Source organism: Telopea speciosissima, chromosome 2, assembly GCF_018873765.1.
Source record: "Telopea speciosissima isolate NSW1024214 ecotype Mountain lineage chromosome 2, Tspe_v1, whole genome shotgun sequence".
In the NCBI taxonomy this organism is placed as follows: domain Eukaryota; kingdom Viridiplantae; phylum Streptophyta; class Magnoliopsida; order Proteales; family Proteaceae; genus Telopea; species Telopea speciosissima.
Window position 1 is genome coordinate 80,316,560 of NC_057917.1, and position 25,962 is coordinate 80,342,521.

Consider the following 25,962-nt stretch of genomic DNA (forward strand, 5'->3'; position numbering starts at 1 on the left):
ACCCAACACCCAACAGTATCTTCTCTCTCATTCTCATCTTCTAATTTCATTCACGATCTAAAGCCCTCAAAGCCTGTCAGCATCTAACCTTCCGCAAGGGAAGATCAGAGCCTTAAGGATGATTAATTGTACATGTACAGTCCCTGTTTTTTACCCTTTTCTTAATTTGTTCCTTCTTCTCCCTACATTTCTCTAGACACAGTGACCCGGGTAAGCAAAGAATCAATCACTAACGTGCTTATGATTGTATCTAGAGTTAGGAGAAAGTTTTCTTGTTATTTACTTTTCTTATTTCCCCATCTTCTAGCTCTGTCTCTTCCCTGAATATATCAAATACTGTGAGCTTTAAACTTAATCCTTTGACTTCGTCAGCTTAAATTCAGATTCTTCCGTGGGTAGACGGAACCTTCTTCTTCGTTCCCAGTCCACTGCAGCGGTGGCCGGCGAGTTAATTACATCAAAGGTTATCTTTTCTCTGTCTCTGTTCTCAGTCGATTGCAGCGATGGTTTCTTTAGCATTTAATGGTATTGAGCCACTGCCCCCTAGCTTCCTCTTCTCCGTCTTCGTTCCAGTTGAATGCAGCGGCGGCGGATGAGTCTACATCTATGGGGTATTGAGCCCTCTACCCTTGATATTCTGTGTCTCCGTTCTTCCCAGTCGATTGCACGAGCGACTCTCATCTGTAAGTCTCTCTCACCCCCAATTCTAATAAATTCAAAATAAAATGGTTGGAATCAAGTCAAAACCATTCATGCTGGTTCTTGTTCTACTTGAAATCTTTTGCTGAAAGCAGTCAAAGACCTGCAGGTTTTGGTTGTTACTGGGGCAGATGATGTAAGTGTTTTTGTTCCCTTTTTCAGAATTTATGTTTTATGATTTTGGGACCAAGAAAACGATGAAATTCCCTTTCTCCCCCTCACACAAACAACCCCCTTCCAAGTTCCAACCAACTAGAAAGTTGAGTGTCCCAGCTCAAGAGGTGGTTCATCAGCCTCTAATGGGACTATCTTTTCATGTGTAGTTTCTTTAATATGAAATTAACTGACAAAACACTTAGTTAAACTTTTTTCTCTTTTTTCTTTGTCGATAAATACCAAATTGATAGATTTTTTTTAAAAAAAAAATTCAACTCAGATAATAGTTTTTGTGCATAATAAATTAGTAGGTTTAGTTTTTGCTAGGATTTTGGATTCCGAAGGTAATAAATAGAAATAAGTATATGAAATGAGATTTATGCTTATATAGTTTAATTGATTAAGCATAAAAATCTTTAGTCATTTGATTAACTAATTTAATCTTTTCATGCAGAGACTGGTTGAGTGGGTTTTTGAGCTATGATGAGCAATTCCTTCCTTCTTCTTCTTCTTCTTCTTCTTCTTTTTTTTTTTTTTGTTTCATCTTTCAATATCTTGGGTATGTTGTGATTTTCCACAGTGAATACATGTCTTGCATCAGTATATTTGTTTGGGTGTTACTGCATGAACTGAAACATGGTTTGATTTATATATCAGTTCATCTAAGACTCAGAGACTTATCCATTTCCTATTCACAATTATGGACAGATTTGGACATTCGGTTCTAGGATTGTCGTATTGTATATTTCCCCCATGAAAATTGGATGGAAATATTAATTCAGACACTATAATGTGTTGAACGTACACTGATCCATTTGAAATTCCTAATGGTTCATCATCAGTTGTCAGACAAAATAATTTTTGGTAGTTACTTTTCCCCGTACTTGGAAAGCACTTACTGTTACAATTATATTTTGTGCGCTTGTGATGAACCAATGGTTGATGTCTATCGACAGGACTGACTATATACCAGCCGTTTGGCGTATATGGTATGAATGGTTGTCGGAGGAGAAATAGGTGGTGGAGGTGAGGAACCGACAAACATTACAATTCTATCTAAATTGATCATAATGGGGCTCATCAGCATTTGCCGTTTACATATATATTGGATCAATGAACAACAAGGTGATATACTCTTTCAGCACTTTTGAGGCATTAACATATCCATCTTCATGCTTATATATGACGTCCATCATACGAGCAAGATTGACAGCTCGTATAAGAAATGGCATTGGAACAACAGTCGGTTTGATGCAACCTTCATTTATATCTTTCCATGCATTTTCTATTCTTTTGTTAAATTCATCACATGCATCTTGCTCGGTCACACCGTGTTGCTTCATGTAGCATTCAATACTCGAACAAACATGTCCTCTCTCTTGCTCCATCTTCAGATAATATATATTAAAATTCAGTGTTAGCTACGTATTTATTATGCACCATGCATGCAGTGTAAGGGAGTTAAACTTAATCAAAACCGTTTACCGAAATTGAACTGATCCATTTAAATCGAAACTGCGAAACCATTTTATAAATGGTTCGATTTTAGTTTTAAAATTGGAACCGTTTAGTTAAACAAATTAAACCGAAATCAAACTTTTTAAGCTGACGATAAACTGTTTAAAATAGATTAACATATATATAGTAAGTCATTTATAGTTAGAATAAACAATAAACAACTATAACCTTACAATTATTAAAAGAAAATATCTAACAATAAACAATTCAATTCATTGTAAGTTTATATCAATTTCAATAAAAGATTAAAAGGGAAAAAACAGTTTGGCTAAAAAAGTACAACTAATAAAACCGTTTCTATTAAAACTGTTTAGTAAACGGTTCAGTTTAGGTTTCATTTTGGAAACCGTTTAAGTTTCTACCCCCAAGCATGCTGAGCCGAACCATTTAACACCCTTAATGCAGTGTGTGCTAACATATATGTTAATTTTAACTAATAGGCATATAAACAGAGTTTTTACGTTGACCATATCTGGCCAAATTGAGTGCAATATTTACACACAAAAGGTCTCCCTTTGCGTTAAAGGAGATATTTTGAGCTATACTATTTATATATAACAAGTCCTTAATCAAATGCCAAGGCCAAGGAGAGAAAGTTGGAGATGGAAGAAGATCAGTGATATGTTGTTTTGAGCACCACACTTCTTTTATCTTAAACCCCAAACTTGAAGCATGGTCAAGGCCAGTTTGAATAGTAAACAGTTCCGGTTCCATCGTTATAGAAGAAAGCATATATGTCCTGTAGCCAAAAAGATAAGTCTAATGCCTTGGGGGACACGATATCATATATGTTAATTAGAGTTTTGTTAATTACCTTGTGGGACACGATATCATCCATAAGCCGATTTACTAATGATGAAGCCCTAACAAGTTTAGGATCATCAATTGCCCAGTCTAATGCCTCCTTTGTCTCAATAATATTTCCCATGCCAAGGAAGGATGTGACTGTAAGCATATAATAGCCACAGGAGGTTAATGCAATTCCCATATACTCTTCAAAAGTCGGAATGAATCCTTCATTAAACCATTTGGCTTCTACAAAGTAGGCTCTGACCTGTGTCTTCATCTGGAGTAAAATTAAACCAAAAAAACAAACAATGATTTTAGGATGTTTTTTGGCATTTCAAAGTTACAAGATTATTCTATGAAATAAATGACTTAATTAAATTATACTATTGGTTTCAAATTTTTAGATCTAAATTAATAAAGATCTACTATCATCGATTAGGAGTACTGGTGGATTCTATATAATTTTGTATGTTCCACTGACCCAATTAGGTTTAATTAATTTCTGACCAAATGTTCTCTGTGCCAGGGGTGCAGGCTGCACCCAGACATGTAGGGGTGGGTGAGATGACCACCCTGCCCCCTGAATGGCAGGCCCATGTGTCTGGGCGTAGACTGCGTTGCGGCACAAAAAACATCAGCCCTTAATTTCTATTTTGATTTCAATATATAAAAATTTGGGAAAATTACAAGATTGCTCAGAATTAAGTTTCAGTTTACAAAATTACCCACACAATCTTTAGTTTACCAAATTACCTAAAACAAGTTTGGGTATTGAAAAACTACCCAAATTTTAGATGGGGTTGTGGGTAAGATCCATATATATTATGGATTTTCTAATCACAGAATACAATTTTATCGTCAGGATTATACAATCCTATCTTTGGGAATGAAAAATAAAAACACAGAATGAGCCGGTAACGTACTGCTTCTATTGCATAATTGAGTCGATAAGATTGCCCTTCCTTTCTCAGGTTTTCCTCAATTTCATTATAAACATCTAGGAGTGCAGAATAAAGCACTTTCATGTATTCGGGAAGTTGATCCATGCCGCTTATTATGTCCCACCTGAAAATTTGAGCATTCCATTCAAAGCATGAAGTGCACACACACACACACACAGAGATAACTAATAAATACATAGTTGTGCATGTATCAAACCTCTCAATTGCATCTGTGAAGAGCTTGAGTTCTTCCAATGTGCCATAAACATCGTAGGTATCATCTATGATTGAAGTCATGGCTATAACTTTGGTTAAAATCATTCTAGCAAGAGAATAATGTGGCTCAAAATACACCCCCACTATCCAAAAATAGCATTCCACCAGTCGGTCTCTCGCATAAGGGAGCTTAGTTGCAAATTCCAATTCTTTCCACCATCTGCAATTAATTAACAGGGTATATGAACATGACTATTGCTCATATATGCATAGAAAGATTAATGTATCAAAACCACACAAAAAAAAAAAAGAGAAAAAGAATAAACCCGCCTTGAGAGTTGGCTTAGCTCCTGCCGGTGAATTGACTGCAGTGAATTGAAATCCAACTTTGCAAGCTTCAGCAGAGTCACATTCCTTGTCTCAACTTCTTCATAAATAGAGATGTAATGCCTTGTTTCTAATCTTGGCATGCCCTTGTGGAGGGGCTGTTTCAATGCATGCATCACTTGTGTTGCAAGAGGAGGCTTTAAATCATGATGATGATGATGAGTAAGTATAAATTTAAGTTGAGTGGTTGTGAATGCAAGGGCTTCATCTAGAATGTCTTCTCCATGTACCCTGAGATGTGTAGCTTCATACAAGCATAGCAAGCCAGACACATCTTTAAGTAAGTCCTCCTTGAAGCTGCCACCTTTGCTGTCCTTGAACCTATTGAAAACATCTGCAAGACATACATATACCAAAAAGGTTAAATTGGATGGGTCTAATTAATTTCCAATCAAGAAAGGATGAGAAAGGACTACTTACTGCAGGAGACATTATACCCTTGTTGTCTCAGTAATCGAAACCATAGAGCGATGGTGTAAAGATGGTTTCCATGATCAGGGGGTACTGTATCCTTCATCTGCTCTAGCAACTCCTCTATCTCTCCTTCAAAGTGGTATGCCACACCAAGGCGTTGCAATGAATCAATCAAGTTCAATTTATTTGAAGGATCAAAATTGGCATCAGCCCTTAGCATCCTCCTTACTTCTTCTTTAAACTCTTCAACAACATGTTCAGGACAACCATCCTCATCTACCTGCAAAAATAAAGTGTTCTTTGTTTTTACACTAGTACAAACAAACAAACAAAAAAATTTAAAACTATAATACATAGGATATCACATAGTTTTGGTCCTCCTCCCCGAGGCAGGTTCACGTCCCACGAACGTACGAGAGAATGGCTCACAGCCGTTCAGATGGAATCCACCATGTAGGACCCACATAGATCGAGTGGATTTCAACCCACATGGAATGGATTCCATCTGAACGGCTGTGAACCGTTCTAGTATGTGAACGTGAGCCTTGGCGCTCCCTCCCCCTCTCTCTCTCTCTCTCTCTCTCACACACACACACACACACACACACACACACACACAAACAAAAAATTATAAACTATAATACATAGACCACATAGTTTTGGTATCCTCTTTCTCTGTGTATGTGTGGTGGTGGTGGTGCAACTAACCATAACATCAGGAGCATATTTGAGGAATTGATCACCCCAAATGCTGGGATGGTAATTTGCTGAGCGGCGAATGATATCTGTTTTTGCATTTTGAATCAAATGCTGATGAACATGAGCAGGATGAGCAAAAGAAAGGAGGTCAGACATCTTACTAAACTGGTGGGATAGGATACACAAAATTATTTGGTGCGATCTGTTCCTATTTATAGCCACCCACGACTCTACTCTTGGAATACAAACAATACATGAATGACCTTTGGAAGAGTGAGTAGGAAATTAATTAAAGGATATCAATCAAGCAGCAGGCACAAACAAAAGAAAAACATGGCTTATTAAATCGTACTCACATTGCTTCTCTGGGCCTGGGGCCCACTTATGTATCCATCATCTTATGGGCTTTCCCATTAATTGATGTTTTTCATGTTTTTGCTGCAATGTATGGTAAGGGAAGTCCTAGCTAGCGAGTTTGGATCCTCTCCACCGACTAAAACTGTGGCTATAATTTCATATGGATTTTTCACATTTATTTTACATTTTAGCTGAGACACAGGAAATTTGTTAACTATCAAAGCCCGACTGTAGGGAACTCCTGAGTGGATAAGGTTCAACAGAAAGAGATGAAATGTGTGGATCGGGGCTCCTCTACAGTGCAGAGGTGCACCGCACATCTTGTGGCGCGGGACCACAGCTTGTTATGTGGGTGAGTTTTGTTTTAGAAGGCCTGAGCGATGTCGCACCCCTGCGCCGTAGAAGAGCCAAATCCACTAAACTATCAATCTCACCATTATCCATCAAACAAGTAGGACAAGAAAAAGGAGTTTGGTTCCTCTGTACGTACCAGCAGATGAATGTACAAATGAGAACCAACCACTTATCCTATTTTTGCCATTTACAAAGGGAGAAACGGTATTTATGAAAACAAAATTAAAATGTGATTGACTTTCACATGTACCTTCACCTGGTGGTACGTGCAGATGATCCATTCTCGAGGAAAAAAGTGTAGAGACACAATTTTCATTGAGAAGCCTGCTACACCCACCAAATCCTGATGAAATAATAACCATAATTTTCACGGTGGGCCCAAGTAATCGTCCGGAGATTTTTTTGTTAAATAATTGCGAGGAGATGATAACAACATTTTTGTCAAGCCCAGGGATTTCAAAATCCGTCTCTTTCTCCCATTAAATCTCACCCCACCACAAAATGCAAATTCTATTATTTCCTTTCATTTTTTTCTCAATCCAGCTCACATGTAGGATCCATCCTCACAAGTTTCCCACCGTTTTTATCCGTCAAACAAGTAGGACAAGAAAATGGAGTTTGGTTCCTCTGTACGTACCAGCAGATGAATGTACAAGTGAGAGCCAACCACTCATCCTATTTTTGCCATTTACAAAAGGAGAAACGGTATTTATAAAAACAAAATTAAAATGTGATTGACTCTCACATGTACCTTCACCTGGTGGTACGTATAGATGATCCATTCTCGAGGAAAAATGTGTAAAGACAATTTTCATTGAGAAACATGCTACACCCACCAAATCCTGATGAAATAATAACCATAATTTTCACGTTGGGCCCAAGTAATCGTCCGGAGATTTTTTTGTTAAATATTCGTGAGGAGATGATAACAACATTTTCGTCAAGCCCAGGGATTTCAAAATCCGGCTGACTAAACTCTAAAGATTTTTAAAGTGGTCATTTTCCTTATGAGATTTTTTTTGGTAAAGATTTTCCTTATGAGATGATAACCACAATTTTCGTACAAAGCCAGTGGGCCCACCTAAACTTCAGGAAAGAATTTTTTGGTAAAGAATCTTAGAATCCTCAGGAGAGACTTTTTTGTTTTGGTTAAGAATCTTCAGGAGAGATGCCTCGTTTTTCGCAGATTTCTGTTTCTATCTCTCTCTTCTGCATATTCTTCGTATGAAATGATTTTTGTGGGCTCTCATCTAAATTTGGTTATCAAAAAAAAAAAATCTAAAATTCTGTTTTGCCATATTTCATGATTGGCTCCCCATGCTAATCATAAAGACCAATAATTTCAAGTTAATTTGTGAAGAACATCACAGAGATCAGAGTTTGAGACAATAATGATTCATCAAATTGGATCAATGAACAACAAAGTGATGTAGTCTATCAGAACTTGTGAGGCATTAGTGAATCCATCTCCATGCTTATATATGACATCCATCATACGCGTAAGATTGAGACAATAGTCGATTTGATGCACCCTTCATTTATATCTTTCCATGCATTCTCGATTCTTCTTTTAAACTCATCACATGCCTCCTGCTCAGTGACACCATGTTGTTTCATGTAACACTCAATACTCGGACATACATGTTCTCTCTCTTGCTCCATCTTCAAATAGCATTAGAATTAATTCAATGTTAGGGTCATAATCCATCAAACTTTTTCAAAACATTTTAAAAAATAATAGAATCTATCATTCAAATAGGTAATTATGGTTCAACGGTGTTAATCATGAAACCAAACCAGACCGAGAAAAGATTCCAATTTTTTAAACTAGAATCGAACCAATATACTTTGATTCGGTTTTAAATGGCTAGTTTCAATTTTGGTCCTAAATTAACACCTTTACTTTTGATCCAGATGTGTAGATACTGGCATTATGTATCAGTCAGTAATGATATCAGTATCGATGATGACTGATACTGGTCTTGTGTCAATAATGAATACTAACTAAAATCGTGCCATGCAGTGGGTGGTAGTGTTTAATTATTTATCTTGTGGGACACAATATCATCCATAGCCCGATTTATTAATGACGAAACCCTAACAAGTTTAGGATCATCAATTACCCAATCAAATGCCTCCTTTGTCACAATAATAACTCCCATACCAATTAGGACGAAGGATGTGACTATAAGCATAGGGGTAACCACAGGAGGTCATTGCAATTTCCATATACTCTTTGAATGTTGGAATGTATCCTTCATTAAACCATTTGGCTTCTATGAAATAGGCTTTGACCTGTTTCTTCATCTAGAATATGAAACCAAACAAACAATGATTTTATTTAATTAAGTTTTTTAACATTTTAAAGTTACTAGGTTAATAAAATTGCTAGAAACAAAAGTTTTAATATGGGTGACACAGTGTTCACTGCTTTAATTGCATAATTAAGTCGATAAGATTGTCCATCATCCTTTCTCAGATATTCCTCAATTTCATTGTAAACATGTAGGAGTGCAGAATAAAGCACTTTTATGTATTCCGGAAGCTGATCCATTCCGCTTATTATGTCTCATCTGGAAATTTGATGAGCATTCCATTCAAAGCATGAATGAATGAAGCAATAGTTCACTTCAATTAAATCAACAAATTAAAGTTTTGTATATAAATGATGTAAAGAAAATAAATCCAAAGAGAAAACAATAAGACTCAATTTATATTGATTTCAGTACTCAAGTAAAATCATATACAATATAGACTAATAATTTTTTCAACGTGGAGCGCATGAATTGCCAGCTCAACTTAGCTGAATTTTGAAAGAAGATAAAGCAGGTCTGCCTGTCTTTAGGATGTAGGCTGGTTGTCAACTTAGTTGGGCTCTTTTTATTTTTGAGTGAGAGAGTGAACTGTATCCTCTTAATGTGGCTGGTTATGGACCCTTCTGCCCTCCTCGAGTGCTCGTTGTTGAAGGAATATATTGAAGCAGATGGGCAGTTTAAAGAATGATCTAAAACGTCTAGGATTTGACTTTCTTGCTTCAGTTGTCCCTGTTGGCATAAAATGTCTATGGTGGCTTCTTTCAATTTGTTGTCTCCACAGAGTCGGTTTATGAGGATATATGTTTCTATCTGATTTTAAGAATGGGTTTTGAGAAAGAGGTTTTTTCAGGTGGGCGTGTGTGTATTAATGAGGATACTTACCTCAGGTGAATTTGAGTTAGCCAAACAAAAGTTTTGGGTTTCATGGAATTCAAAACATAAAGAAGCATTCTCTCAGAACCGGTGAATGGGTGGCTAGGTGGGTGGAGGGAAAGTCCGTACTTAAATTTATCTAAGGAAAATATCAGTTAATGTAACCTTAACCCCCCCCCCCCCCCGCTTTGCAGAAAAACTGTTTTCAATCAGAGATTTCAAACCCCGCGACCACTTGGTCACAATGGAACAATCTTATCGTTAGGGGTGTACATGTATAGCCGAAATTCATTTCCGTATTTGTATTCGTATCTGTTTAGCATTATCGATCTGAATCCATCTGAAAGCTAAACGAATGCGGATACAGATAGACTATAACTATCCGAAAAGCTATATTTACATGTAAACGGATAAAATATCCGTTCCGTATCTGTGTCTATATCCGTTTAGCAATATTTGAATCTGTCTGAAAGCTAATTAGATGCAGATGTGGATATAGCACTATCGAAACCAAATTCGATCCATTTACAAGCCTACTTACCGTTGAACCAAAGTCCACCCTCTAAGAAAATATATGTGAACTAATATTGGCCAGAATTACCAAAGAAGTGTTCCACACCATTCAACTGCTAAACGAAAAGCATTTGCCGTTTACAGGTATATATTATATTATCCAAGTGATTGAGACAATAATGATCGATCGATCATATTGGATCAATGAACAACAAGGTGATGTAGTCTTTCACCACTTGTGAGGCATTAGTGTATCCATCTTTATGCTTATATATGACATCCATCATACGCGTAAGATTGAGAACCCGCATCAGAAATGGCATTGGGACAATCGTCGGTTTGATGCACCCTTCATTTATATCTTTCCATGCCTTCTCTACTCTTCTTCGAAGCTCATCACATGCCTCTTGCTCGGTGACACCGTGTTGTTTCATGTAGCACTCAACACTTGAACAAACATGTCCTCTCTCTTGCTCCGTCTTCAAATAACATTAGAATATTAATTCAATGTTAGATGACTATGATCTGGTTAAGCAAATGCTTGATTTTGTGTACGTATGCCCATGCATTAGAGATACGTATTTATGTGCCATGCGTTTAGTTATTAACAATAACGTAATGACTGACACTAGACTGATACGGCATCGGTGAAATGGCTATGAACACTAGATTTTAGGTTAAAAAGTAGACTTCTGATTAAGGGTGTTAATCGATTTGATTCATGATGCAAAAGGTAGAAACCCAAACCGAGCTTAACTGAGAATAGGAATAGATTTTCAAAATGAAGTACTTTGGTATTTATTTGGTTTCGTATTCAATTCTTTATTTTCAGTTTTTATTCGATTTTTAATATGAACCGAACCGAGAAAAGATTCTAATTTTTTAAACAAAAACCGAACCAATTTACTTCGATTCGGTTTTAAACGACTAGTTTAGATTTTGGTTCTAAATTGACACCCTTATTTTATGTTTACTCGATCAGTAACGATATCAATTTCGGTGATGACTGATACTGGTGTGGTGCTGATAATGTATACTAGCTAGCTAAAACCGTGCCATGCAGTGTGTGATAGTGTTTATTTACCTTGTGGGACACGATATCATCCATAAGTCGACATATTAATGATGAAGCCCTAACAAGTTTAGGATCATCAATTGCCAAGTCTAATGCCTCCTTTGTCTCAATAATATTTCCCATGCCAAGGAAGGATGTGACTGTAAGCATATAATAGCCAGAGGAGGTTGATGCAATTTCCATATACTCTTCAAACGTCGGAATGAATCCTTCATTAAACCATTTGGCTTCTATAAAGTAGGCTCTGACCTGTGTCTTCATCTGAGTAAAATTAAACCAAAAAAACAAACAATGATTTTAGGATTTTTTTTTTAACATTTCAAAGTTACAAGATTATTCTATGAAATAAATGAGTTAATTAAATTATACTATTGATTTCAAATTTTTAGATCTAAATTAATAAAGATCTACTATCATCGATTAGGAGTACTAGTGGATTCTATATAATTTTGTATGTTTCACTGACCCAATTAGGTTTAATTAATTTCTGACCAAATGTTCTCTGTGCCAGGGGTGCAGGCTGCACCTAGACATGTAGGGGTGGGTGAGATGACCACCCTGCCCCCTGAATGGCAGGCCCATGTGTCTGGGCGCAGACTGCGTTGCGGCACAAAATACATCAGCCCTTAATTTCTATTTTGATTTCAATATATAAAAATTTGGGAAAATTACAAGATTGCTCAGAATTAAGTTTCAGTTTACAAAATTACCCACACAATCTTTAGTTTAGCAAAACTACCTAAAACAAGTTTGGGTATTGAAAAACTACCCAAATTTTAGACGGGGTTGAGGGTAAGATCCATATATATTATGGATTTTCTAATCACAGAATACAATTTTATCGTCAGGATTATACAATCCTATCTTTGGGAATGAAAAATAAAAACACAGAAAGAGCCGGTAACGTACTGCTTCTATTGCATAATTGAGTCGATAAGATTGCCCTTCCTTTCTCAGGTTTTCCTCAATTTCATTATAAACATCTAGGAGTGCAGAATAAAGCACTTTCATGTATTCGGGAAGTTGATCCATGCCGCTTATTATGTCCCACCTGAAAATTTGAGCATTCCATTCAAAACATGAAGTGCACACACACACACACACAGAGATAACTAATAAATACATAGTTGTGCATGTATCAAACCTCTCAATTGCGTCTGTGAAGAGCTTGAGTTCTTCCAATGTGCCATAAACATCGTAGGTATCATCTATGATTGAAGTCATGGCTATAACTTTGGTTAAAATCATTCTAGCAAGAGAATAATGTGGCTCAAAATACACCCCCACTATCCAAAAATAGCATTCCACCAGTCGGTCTCTCGCATAAGGGAGCTTAGTTGCAAATTCCAATTCTTTCCACCATCTGCAATTAATTAACAGGGTATATGAACATGACTATTGCTCATATATGCATAGAAAGATTAATGTATCAAAACCACACAAAAAAAGAAGAGAAAAAGAATAAACTCACCTTGAGAGTTGGCTTAGCTCCTGCTTGTGAATTGACTGCAGGGAATTGAAATCCAACTTTGCAAGCTTCAATAGAGTCTCATTCTTTGTCTCAACTTCTTCATAAATAGAGATGTAATGCCTTGTTTCTAATCTTGGCATGCCCTTGTGGAGGGGCTGTTTCAATGCATGCATCACTTGTGTTGCAAGAGGAGGCTTTAAATCATGATGATGATGATGAGTAAGTATAAATTTAAGTTGAGTGATTGTGAATGCAAGGGCTTCATCTAGAATGTCTTCTCCATGTACCCTGAGATGTGTAGCTTCATACAAGCATAGCAAGCCAGACACATCTTTAAGTAAGTCCTCCTTGAAGCTGCCAGCTTTGCTGTCCTTGAACCTATTGAAAACATCTGCAAGACATACATATACCAAAAAGGTTAAATTGGATGGGTCTAATTAATTTCCAATCAAGAAAGGATGAGAAAGGACTACTTACTGCAGGAGACATTATACCCTTGTTGTCTCAGTAATCGAAACCATAGAGCGATGGTGTAAAGATGGTTTCCATGATCAGGGGGGTACTGTATCCTTCATCTGCTCTAGCAACTCCTCTATCTCTCCTTCAAAGTGGTATGCCACACCAAGGCGTTGCAATGAATCAATCAAGTTCAATTTATTTGAAGGATCAAAATTGGCATCAGCCCTTAGCATCCTCCTTACTTCTTCTTTCAACTCTTCAACAACATGTTCAGGACAACCATCCTCATCTACCTGCAAAAATAAAGTGTTCTTTGTTTTTACACTAGTACAAACAAACAAACAAAAAAAATTTAAAACTATAATACATAGGATATCACATAGTTTTGGTCCTCCTCCCCGAGGCAGGTTCACGTCCACGAACGTACGAGAGAATGGCTCACAGCCGTTCAGATGGAATCCACCATGTAGGACCCACATAGATCGAGTGGATTCCAACCCACATGGAATGGATTCCATCTGAACGGCTGTGAACCGTTCTAGTACGTGAACGTGAGCCTTGGCGCTCCCTCCCCCTCTCTCTCTCTCTCTCTCTCTCTCACACACACACACACACACACACACACACACAAACAAAAAATTATAAACTATAATACATAGACCACATAGTTTTGGTATCCTCTTTCTCTGTGTATGTGTGGTGGTGGTGGTGCAACTAACCATAACATCAGGAGCATATTTGAGGAATTGATCACCCCAAATGCTGGGATGGTAATTTGCTGAGCGGCGAATGATATCTGTTTTTGCATTTTGAATCAAATGCTGATGAACATGAGCAGGATGAGCAAAAGAAAGGAGGTCAGACATCTTACTAAACTGGTGGGATAGGATACACAAAATTATTTGGTGCGATCTGTTCCTATTTATAGCCACCCACGACTCTACTCTTGGAATACAAACAATACATGAATGACCTTTGGAAGAGTGAGTAGGAAATTAATTAAAGGATATCAATCAAGCAGCAGGCACAAACAAAAGAAAAACATGGCTTATTAAATCGTACTCACATTGCTTCTCTGGGCCTGGGGCCCACTTATGTATCCATCATCTTATGGGCTTTCCCATTAATTGATGTTTTTCATGTTTTTGCTGCAATGTATGGTAAGGGAAGTCCTAGCTAGCGAGTTTGGATCCTCTCCACCGACTAAAACTGTGGCTATAATTTCATATGGATTTTTCACATTTATTTTACATTTTAGCTGAGACACAGGAAATTTGTTAACTATCAAAGCCCGACTGTAGGGAACTCCTGAGTGGATAAGGTTCAACAGAAAGAGATGAAATGTGTGGATCGGGGCTCCTCTACAGTGCAGAGGTGCACCGCACATCTTGTGGCGCGGGACCACAGCTTGTTATGTGGGTGAGTTTTGTTTTAGAAGGCCTGAGCGATGTCGCACCCCTGCGCCGTAGAAGAGCCAAATCCACTAAACTATCAATCTCACCATTAAGGCGCCAAGGTACAAAAGTTATAAGTCTGGATCCTGAGTATTATTCTCATGCATGGTATATGTCTCTCCATTGTGAACTCAAAGGGGTACCCTCAATTGATAAAGATCAACACCTCTCAATTAGCCATAGAAAAATCCCTAATGAGATTATAACCACAGTTTTCATTGAGAAACGTGTAGAGCCAGGAGACCCACCTAATCCTGCTGAATAATAACCATAATTTTCCCGGTGGGCCCAATTAATTGTCTAGAGATTTTTTTGATAAATAATCGTCAGGACTCAGGAGATGATAACAACGAACTCGCTTGATAACCTAACGAGAAACAGTTTCTGGTGTTTTTCCGTTCTGAGAAATCGAAAAACACCTAAAAATCGCTTGATAACGAAATGTTTTTTGTGATTGTTTTTTTAAATATAAATCAAAATTTATACTCCCTAGAAGACTTTTGATAAAACATGTTAGACATGTTATGTCGTTTCTTGGCTGAAAAATTGAAAAAGTGTGTCAAACATATCCTTTTGTTAATTTTTTTTTTCTTTAAAAAAAGAAGGGTTTTGCTTGTTTCCAAGAACAAGTGTACCAAACGGGTCAAAAACGATTTCTCAGCACAGAAAATGAAAAAAACTGTTTTACTGTTTCTCAGCACATAACCAGAATAGAAACACCCGTAAGGTTATCAAGTAGGCACAACATTTTTGTCAAGCCCAAGGATTCCAAACTTCGACTGACTAAAGATTTTTAAAATGGCCATATTCATTAGTGGGCCCACCTAATCTTGAGGAGAGATGATAACCACAGTTTTCATGTAGCTAGAATCACATTGTCGTACGAGAATGACATCACGTACCCCATTGACCAGCCACATGGAATCCATTCCTCCTCTCTTTCCATTAGTGGCTGGCTAAAGGCATACACGATCACGTTCTCGTACGATTAGGTCTCGTTTTCGTAGATTTTTGTTTCTATCTTTCTCTCTTTCTCGAATGAAATGACTTTGCTGTCCCCTTATCTAAAATTCTGTTTTGCCACATCTCTTTGATTGGCTCCCCATACCAATCATAAAGACGAATACTTCAAGTAATTTGTGAAGACCATCACAGAGATCAGAGTTTGGGATCTTTATTATTTGCCTTTTATAGATATATATTATGCAAGTGATCGAGACAATAATGATCGATCAAATTGGATCAATGAACAACAAAGTGACGTAGTCTCTCAGAACTTGTGAGGCATTAGTGATTCCATCTCCATGCTTATGTATGACATCCATCATACGCGTAAGATTGAGAATCCGCATCAGAAATGACATTGGGACAATAGTCGGTTTGATGCACCCTTCATTTATATCTTTCCATGCATTCTCTATTCTTCTTTTAAACTCATCACATGCCTCTTGTTTGGTGACACCATGTTGTTTCATGTAGCACTCAACACTCGAACAAACATGTCCTCTCTCTTGCTCCATCTTCAAATAACATTAGAATTGAATCAATGTTAGGATCATAATCCACCCAACTTTTTCAAAACATTAAAAAAAGATTCCAATTTTTCAAACCAGAACCGAACAAATTTACTTTGATTCGGTTTTAAATGGCTAGTTTTTATTTTGGTTCTAAATTGACATACTTATTTTTTATACCAGTGTGGTGTCAATAATGTATACTAGCTAAAATTGTCATGCAGTGTGTGGTAGTGTTTATTTACCGTGTGGGACACAATATCATCCATAAGCCGGCTTATTAAGGCTGAAACCCTCACAAGTTTAGGATCATCAATTACCCAGTCTAATGCCTCCTTTGTCACAATAATATCTGCCATGCTGCCAATTACGATGAAGGATGTGACTGTAAGCATAGGGTAACCACTGGAGGTCAATGCAATTCCCATATACTCTTCGAATGTTGGAATGTATCCTTCATTAAACCATTTGGCTTCTATGAAGTAGGCTCTGACCTGTTTCTTCATCTGTAATATAAAACCAAACAAACATGATTATAATTAATTAGGCCCGTTTTTTAACATTTTAGAAGTTACTAGCTAGATTAATCTATGAAATCAACCGGTTGATCAAATTGGTAGAAACGAAATTGTTATTATAGGTGACACAGTACTCACTGCTTTTATTGCATAATTAAGTCGATAAGATTGCCCATCTTCCTTTCTCAGTTCTTGCTCAATTTCATTGTAAACATCTAGGAGTGCAGAATAAAGCACTTTCATGTATTCGGAAAGTTGATCTATGCCGCTTATTATGTCCCACCTGAAAATTTGATGAGCATTCCATTCAAAGCATTAATGAATGAACCAGTACCGTTCGATTTAATTAAATCAGCAAAGTGAAAACAATATACACAGTAGACAACTAAAGACATATGTATATATCATCGATAGATCAAACCTTTCAATTGCATCAGTGAAGAGGTTGAGTTCTTCCAATGTGTCATACACATCATAGGTATCATCTAAGATTGAAGTCAAGGCTATAACTTTGGTTAACATCATTCTAACAAGAGAGTAATTTGGCTCAAAATACACCCCCACTATGCAAAACTAGCATTCCACGAGTCGGTCTCTCGCATAAGGGAGCTTAGTTGCAAATTCCAATTCTTTCCACCATCTGTGCGCATTAATTAACAGGGTATATGAACATGACTATTGCTCATAATAAATATATGGTAGAAAGATAAAGAGAAAAAGAATAAACCCGCCTTCAGAGTTGGCTTAGCTCCTGCAGGTGCATTGACTGGAGTGACTTCAAATCCAACTTTGCAAGCTTCAGCGGAGTCTCATTCCTTGTCTCCATTTCTTCATAAACAGAGATGTAAAGCCTTGTTTCTAATCTTGGCATGCCCTTTTGGAGGGGCTGTTTCAATGCATGCATCACTTGTGTTGCAAGAGGGGGCTTTAAATCATGATGATGATGTGTAAGTATAGATTTAAGTTGAGTGGTTGTGAATGTCAAGGCTTCATCTAGGATGTCTTCTCCATGTACCCTGAGATGTGTAGCTTCATACAAGCATAGCAATCCAGGCACATCTTTAATTAAGTCATCCTTGAAGCTGCCTTTGCTGTCCTTGAACCTATTGAAAGCATCTGCAAGGTGGACAGGTGATAGTGAGATGACCATAGCGGTCTAATTAATTTCCAATCAAGGAAGGATAAGAAAGGAGTACTTACTGCAGGAGACATTGTAGCCTAGTTGTGTCAGTAATCGAAACCATAAAGCGATGGTGTAAAGATGGTTTCAATGATCAGGGGCTACTGTATCCTTAATCTGGTCTAGCAACTCCTCAATCTCTCCTTCAAAGTGGTATGCCACACCAAGGTGTTGTAAGGAATCAATCAAGTTCAATTTGTTTGAAGGATCAAAATTGGCATCAACCCTTAGCATCCTCCTTACTTCTTCTTTCAACTCTTCAGCAACATGTTTGGGACAAGCATCATCATCTACCTGCAAAATAAAGTGTTCTTTGTTTTTACTCTTGTACGAGGAAACAAAAAATTTTAAACTATAATACATAGACCACATAGCTTTGGTCTCCCTTCCCCTTCTCTCTGTGCGTGTGTATGATGCAAAATTTTTTTTTTTGGGTGAATACGGAATTCATTACCCAAAGGAGAAAGAACGAGGGCCCCAGAATCGGAGAGGAGAAAAAAAAAATACAATTAGCCAAACAAACCCCAAACCTCAAGAGGAAAGGAAACACATACATAATAACCGATCTAACTACAATCAAATCAAACTAAAGAGGAACTAATAGGACAAAAATGGTCCCATGCAACAAATCACGAGATATAAAGTTGACCTTCTTCCCATTTGGATTATAGGAAAGAATGGGAGGAACCAACCATCTCCTGCTAAAACCAGTACCATCCGCTCTAGGATTAATCTTCCCAGAGTATTAATGACTAAGTTAGAACTTAGGTTCCCCATAGGAGAGTCACTGCCCGGAACAACACCCTCAAAACCTACCTCACAATCATTGTGAACATTGCTCTGACCTAGACTAACAACAACCCTGTCATCGACAAATAACGAAACAAAACCTGAAATCAAGTGTGGTGCAACTTACCATATCATCAGGAGAATATTTGAGAAATCGGTCACCTCAAATGCTGGGATGGTAATTCTCTGACCGGCGAATGATATCTGTGTTTGGATTTTGAATCAAATGCTGGTGGGCAGCCGGAGCAAAAGAAGGTAGGTCAGACATCTTCTGAACTAGGATGTTTGGGATACAAAGTATTTGTGTGATCTGATATTGATAGCCACGTACAACTCAAACATAAAATTTCAAATGTGAGGTAACAAAGATGTAGTTTCTCTAAACAATAGGGACGTTAGAGATTAGTTTAAAAATGCCCATTTGTTCAAATGCATCCTTACAACTTTACAAATTACAAATTCCCCTTACTTTTAAAACACTATAACACTTTGATCTGGGACATTAGGGCTTAGTTTCAGGAAATCTAATGACCAAAATGTCCTTGTGATAAAAAACAATCAAAATTAAATAGTAAACTTACCAAATTGCTCTCATCTTGCCCAAATAGTTTAGGTTTGAAATTGAAAATCTAAAAAACCCTAAACGATTTCCAGACCTCTCTGAAATCCAATCTTCTTCAGGTATGTTATTCAGGTACTGGTTTTGATAAAGAATCGGTACTTATGGACAATTTATAATTTATTCATGCGATACGGTTAGAGGGTTATGCTTGTTGCTCTGCTATTTTGTTTTCGAAGAATTGCTCTCATTCTTTTCACAGTTATTGGATTGAAGTTGGGAATTCTGTGTCTGTGTATCTTAGATCGGTTGCGCGTTGGTTGGATCTCTCGGTGGATTGTTCAATGGCGTCCGGCTGATCAATTTGGTGATAGCATTGTTAGAAGAGAAGCAGAGATTGGGGAAGGACTCCTCTGCTACATTTTAGTTTCTTTATCAAATCTAGTAACCTGAACAGCAGACCTAATTGTTGAAGAAGATTGGATTTCAGACTTAGGGTTTTTTACCATTTTCAATTGCAAACCTAAACTATTTTGGGAAGATGACGGCACTTTTGGTCACTTTACTCTTTAATTTTGGTTGATGTTTATCGTAAGGGCATTTTGATCATTAGATTCCCTGAAACTAACCTCTAACGTCTCAGATTAATCGATTGGACCAAAGTGTTACAGTGTTTTGAAAATAAGAGGAATTTGCAATTTGTAAAATTATAGGGATGCATTTAGACAAATGGGTATTTTTAGGAGGCATTTGACAAAAACCCAAAAAAATTTGTTTTATTTTTCAAAGAAAAAAATTGTTGAAGTATTCTTAAGAACTCTGTTTTTTTTTTTTTTTTTGGAAAAAAAAAGGTGGAGATTGGGAAGCTAGTCTAACAAAATTCAATACAACAATAAGCACAATCAACACATAGTCTATCAAATAACCAAAAACCCCTCCCTCTATAGTCCCTTTAACCAACAAACATTTCAATTCTATTAATCTAAATGCATAATAGGGTTCAGCAATATTTCCCGTTTACAAATATATCCAAGTGGGACAATCAGCATAGTGGGTCAATGAACAACAAGGTGATGTACTCTTTCAGTTCTTTTGAGGAATCTGTGTATATATCGTTATGTTTATATATGACATCACTCGTACGCCCAAGATTGACAGCCCGCATCAGAAATGGCATTGGGATGGCAGTTGGTTTGATGCAACTTTCATTCATATCTTTCCATGCATTCTCTACTCTTCTGCTCAACTCATCGTATGCCTCTTGCTCTGTGACACCATGTTGTTTCATGTAGCATTCAATACTTGAAGAAACATCTCCTCTCTCTTGCTCCATCTTCAGATAATACATATTAGAATTCAATGTTAGATATGTATCTATTATGCACCATGTTGTGCGTGCTAAGTGTTTAGGTTCCACGTAGAAGACGGAAGAATAATTCCCAAATCAAATGTGAGTATTCCAATGTGGATATACTTATAGATTCCTAGGCACCTTCTCTTTAATGATTTACTTTTAAGAATAAGTTTTACCCAAGTCTTAACAAGTGGTATAAGGTCCAGGGCATGGCAACTCAGTGTGCCTCCAAGGATAAAGACCAAAAAAATCTTGGTTGCTCTTGCATGGACGGGAAGATTGTTAATCTTCCATGCAAAAGACGGAATATAAGCATCCCGATGTGGATACTAGTTGCCCTAACACTAGCTAAGATATATATGTATTAATTACCTTGTGGGATACGATATCATTCATAAGTCGGCCTATTAATGATGAAGCTCTAACAAGTTTAGGATCATCCATTGCCCAGTCTAATGCCTCCTTTGTCTCAATATCTCCCATGCCAAGGAAGGATGTGACTGTAAGCATGCCATAAGTACTTGAGGTTAATGCAATTCCCATATACTCTTCAAATGTTGGAATGCATCCTTCATGAAACCATTTGGCTTCTATAAAGTAGGCTCTGACCAATCTCTTCATCTGGAATAAAATTAAAACAAAAAACAAACATGTATTGAGTTTTGGGTTTTTTTTTTTTTTTTTTTTTTTTTGTACATTTAAAGTTACAAAAATATTCTGTGAAATCAACGAGTTAATCAAATTATACTCCAATAATGTTAAGAGTTTTTTTCATGAAGTTTCCGAGTTGCGTACCTCATAGTGCCATTATATATTATCCAATCTTATTTTGATGTAAATTTTCTGTTGTGGATTTTGATGTAAATCTTGGTTTTTCAATTTTTTGATCTAAATTAATAAAGATCTATTATCATCTACCAGGAATACCGGTGGGTTCTATACATATAATTTTATCCATATATATACTGAGGGTTTTGGGGTATGGTCCATTGCCCCAATTAGGTCTATTAATTTCTCTTTTGATGTCAATAATAATTTGGGAAAATTACAAGATTGCTCAAAATTAGATTTTAGAAGGAGGCCGTGGTGAAAGAGGGAGGAAGAAAAAGTGAGGAGAAAACTTTACAAAGTACCATAGAACAGGAAGGAAGAGGCACTATTTTGCAATACCCAAACTTATGTTAGATAGCTAGTTAAAATAATGATTGATTGGATAATTTTGTAAATTGAAATCCAATTTTGTCTAATTTTGTAATCTTCCCTAAAAATTGTAGCTAGGGTTGTGGATAGGATCTATATATTCTGGATTTTCTTTAATCACAGAACACTTTTTTTTTTATCCTAGGGATTGTACGATCCTATCATTAATGAATGGAAGAAAAAAAACACTGTATGGGCCGGTATCGCACTGCTTCTATTGCATAATTAACTCGATGAGATTGTCCTTCCTTTCTCAGATTTTCCTCAATTCCATTGTTTGTAAACATCTAGGAGTGTAGAATAAAGCACTTTCATGTAATCGGGAAGTTGCTCCATGACGCTTATGTCCCATCCCATTTAAAGCATGAAGCAGTTCATTTTAAATCAACAAAGTTGTATATGATCTAAAGGAAAATTCTCTCCCCTCCCTCTTTATATACACATCGGGAGAGGGTTGAACATGCCACCAGTTCGGTAAACTAGCCGAATGCACCCAATCACAGGGCTGAACACAGGAGGGTAAGGGAAACTTTTCCAATGAGGGAGGAACATGGCACGCACACAGACACGCATGGATTTTTATCCATTCAAGTGCAATGCATTGCCCAATGCACCTCACTTGAGAATCTAACCATAAAAACATGGGCAGTGACATCTTTTTCTCTTCTCAAGTGTTGGATCTACGGTTGGATTCTCAAGTGAGGTGAGTACACCTTACTTGAAAGGATAAAAATCACACACACACACACACACACCTATATATATATACACACACAGAGAGAGAGAGAGAGAGAGAGAGAGAGATATGTGCATGTACAATCAAACCTCTCAATTGCATCTGTGAAGAGCTTGGGTTCTTCCAATGTGCCATACAAATCGTAGGTTTCATCTAAGATTGAAATCATGGCTATAACTTTGGTCAACATCATTCTAGCAAGAGAGTAATGTGGCTCAAAATACACCCCCACTATCCAAAAATAGCATTCCACAAGTCGGTCTCTAGCATAAGGGAGCTTAGTTGCAAACTCCAATTCTTTCCACCATCTACATTAATTAACAGGGTATATGAACATGACTATTGCTCATAATAAATATATGCCAAGAAATATGTATGTATCAAACCACAAAAAAGAGAAAAACACACAACTAGGACAAAGATTAAACCCACCTAGAGAGTTGGCTTAGCTCCTGCTTGTGAATTGACTGCAGTGAATTGAAATCCAACTTTGCAAACTTCAACAAAGTCTCATTCTTTATCTCCATTTCTTCATAAACAGATATGTAATGCCTTGTTTCTAATCTTGGCATGCCCTTGTGGAGGGGCTGTTTCAAAGCATGCATCACTTGTTTTGCAAGAGGAGGCTTTAAATCATGATGATCATGAGTAACTATAGATTTAAGGTGATTGGTTGTGAAAGCCAGGGCTTCATCTAGAATGTCTTCTCCATGTACCCTAAGATGTGTAGCTTCATACAAGCATAGCAAGCCAGGCACATCTTTAATTAACTCTTCCTTGAAGCTGCCTTTGTTGTCCTTGAACCTATTGAAAGCATCTGCAAGGTGGACACTCGATAGTGAGATGACCATAGACATATATACCAAAATGGTTAAATTGGATGATCTAATTAATTTCCAATCAAGAAAGGATGAGAAAGGAGTATATACTTACCGCAGGGGACATTATACCCTTGTTGTCTAAGTAATCGAAACCATAAAGAGATGGTGTAAAGATCGTTTCCATGAAAACCATGATCAGGGGGTGCATCCTTCATCTGGTCTAGTACCTCCTCTATCTCTCCTTCAAAGTGGCATGCCACACCAAGCCGTTGTAATGAATCAATCAAGTTCAATTTGTTTGAAGGATCATAATTGGCATCAACTCTTAGCATCGTCCTCACTTCTTCTTTCAACTCTTCAACAGGTTCAGGACAAGCATCATCATCTACCTGCAAAATAAAGTGTTCTTTGTTTTTACTCTTGTACAAGGAAACAAAAAATTTTAAACTATAATACATAGACCACATAGCCTCTCTCTCTCTCTCTCTCTCTCTCTCTCTCACACACACACACACACACACAGGTGCAACATACCATATCATCAGGAGCATATTTGAGGAATCGCTCACCCCAGATGCTAGGATGGAAATTGGCTGAGCGACGGATGATCTTTGGTTTTGCATTTTGAAGCAAATGCTGGTGGGCAGCAGGAGCAAAAGAAGGTAAGTCAGACATCTTCCTAATAACACAAAATATGAGATAAGAACCAAAATGGGGTTTCTTCAAATTAAAGCGCAATTGTGGGATATCTAGTGTATCTGTGATCTGTGTTATATATAGGAAACAGAATGAGTTAGATTAATTGCATTTGATGTATATGTCCGCATCAAACTCAATTTAATGTAAATAAATTAATTAATCTATTTTCATATGCATGTACTTTTGATTAACTTTATAATGTGCAATTGCCCAATTTTATTGTTATTTATTTCACAACTATAGTTAGATTTGGACACTCTGTTCTGGGGTTGCCACATTATGTATTTCTTTAATAGAGATTCATATAAAAATATAAATGTAGACACTTAATTGTAAAAAATATCGATCCATTTTCACACCAAGCCGGTCCAATAAATCAACTAAGTTCAATTTCTTTATAAGATCATTAGCATCAGCCATTAGAATCCTCCTTATTTCTTCATTCAACTCCTCAATATGTTTAGAACAAGTATCATATACCTCCATAACAAGTGTTTTTTTGTTTTTGTATTTTTCAATAGTACAAAGAAACAAAAAATTTAGAACTATAATACAGACACCACATAATTTTGGTCCTCTTCCCCTTGTCTATCTCTCTCACAAAAGTGCAACGTAGCAGCTCTCTGCTCGTCTTTTTCTCCATTTCATTTTTTTACTCTTTCTCTCTCTCACGCTCAAAAGTAGTGCAACTTACCATTTCTCTCTCTCTGTCTGTCTCACAAAAGTGCAACGTACCAGCTCTCTGCTCGTCGATTTCTCCGTTTCATTTTTTTACTCTCTCTCTCTCTCTCTCTCTCTCTCTCTCTCCTTTTTTATGGTATTAGATCGGTATTATATATATATTAATGTATGTCTCTAGTCGAATCAACCAATCGCTAACGATTCAGTACAATTATTGATCTTGATAATGGTATTGATGTCGCCTGTCCGCCTTGGATTGGTATCGTGCCCCATTCAATTGGGTATGCAAACAGATTGGATTCGACTCGGATATTACTATGTCTACATCCGCATCCGATTAGTTTTCGGATGGATTTGGATAGTGCTAAATGGTTACGAATACGGATACGGATCAGATATTTTATCCATTTATATGTAAATATAGCTTTTCGGATAGCTATAGCCTATCCATATCCGCATCCGTTTAACTTTCAGACGGATTCGGATAGTGCTAAACGAATATGGACACGGATACGGAAACGACTTTCGACTATTCATTTACACCCCTACATTCAATACCTAGCCTTGTGCTATGGAATGTTAAATAAAATATTAAAGAAATATGAGATGTTAATTTTTATTTTTTTATATTATGATATGGTAAATAAATAGAAGGAGAAGGGGGAGTTGAATAAAAAGAAATAAAAAATGATAAGATTTAATAAAGAATAAAAAATGTCACGCAAAGAATGATGATAAAAAAAAAAATGGTAAATTACACATCACCCCCTGGTTTTTGAAAAAACTCAAATCACCCTGGTTTAGTCCCAAAATGACAAATTAATCCCTACCGTTAGTTGTATGTTGTTAAGTGATGATGTCAGCCAGTTAAATACATTTAAATTCCTAAACTACCCTTGACCAATGTTGAAGATATATGAAGGGTAGTATTGTTGTAGGTACAGCGGACGGAGGGTCGCTGAGCGTGCACCCGGGGGGAAAGAAAGAAAATGGAAAATGGGAGTCGCCACCTAGATTTAGGGTCTAGGACCAATGAATGGTGCCCCTCCTTCGCAGGAGGGGTGCTAATTTAACTCCAATGACTCAATGGATGGTCTGCCCCAGATCTCTGGGTAGGTGTCAAGTTACGGGCTGGAAAGGTGTTAGGCACCCAGCAACCGCCCGGCCGACGACCGGTCTTCCTAGACCAAACTCTGTTGTGTACTGTTGTGTTATACATAT

The 25,962-nt window shown here is 37.1% G+C and overlaps 2 protein-coding genes and 1 pseudogene across 2 annotated transcripts in view; all 3 read right to left on the minus strand.

The window, feature by feature from the left end:
* Positions 1 to 1,892: 1,892 nt before the first annotated feature.
* LOC122652016 lies at positions 1,893 to 14,105 on the minus strand (annotated as a pseudogene).
* Positions 1,947 to 24,067, minus strand: LOC122652014 ((-)-germacrene D synthase-like). The gene is made up of 8 exons (XM_043845637.1): positions 23,995 to 24,067; positions 5,835 to 5,927; positions 5,127 to 5,400; positions 4,650 to 5,040; positions 4,321 to 4,539; positions 4,086 to 4,227; positions 3,188 to 3,439; positions 1,947 to 2,243 (listed from the first exon to the last, which is right to left on the minus strand). Exons 1-8 carry the CDS (start codon positions 24,034 to 24,036, stop codon positions 1,950 to 1,952), a joined length of 1,707 nt encoding a protein of 568 aa, XP_043701572.1. The 5' UTR covers positions 24,037 to 24,067; the 3' UTR covers positions 1,947 to 1,949.
* Positions 24,068 to 25,663: 1,596 nt separating this feature from the next.
* The window catches only part of LOC122652013 ((-)-germacrene D synthase-like), a 28,626-nt gene continuing 28,327 nt past the window's right edge, over positions 25,664 to 25,962 (minus strand). Inside the window, exon 9 of the mRNA XM_043845636.1 lies at positions 25,664 to 25,675. Coding sequence (XP_043701571.1) covers position 25,675 — 1 coding nt within the window. The 3' untranslated portion in view covers positions 25,664 to 25,674. The remainder of the gene's footprint in view (positions 25,676 to 25,962) is intronic.

Coding starts and splice junctions, on each gene's coding strand:
- LOC122652014 (XM_043845637.1), bottom strand. CDS start 24,036: ATGTCTGACTTACCTTCTTTTGCTCCTGCTGCCCACCAGCAT. Junction 4,540..4,649: donor GAGCTAAGCCAACTCTCAAG/GCGGGTTTATTC, acceptor AATTAATTGCAG/ATGGTGGAAAGAATTGGAAT. Junction 3,440..4,085: donor TCAATTATGCAATAGAAGCA/GTACGTTACCGG, acceptor ATTTTACTCCAG/ATGAAGACACAGGTCAGAGC.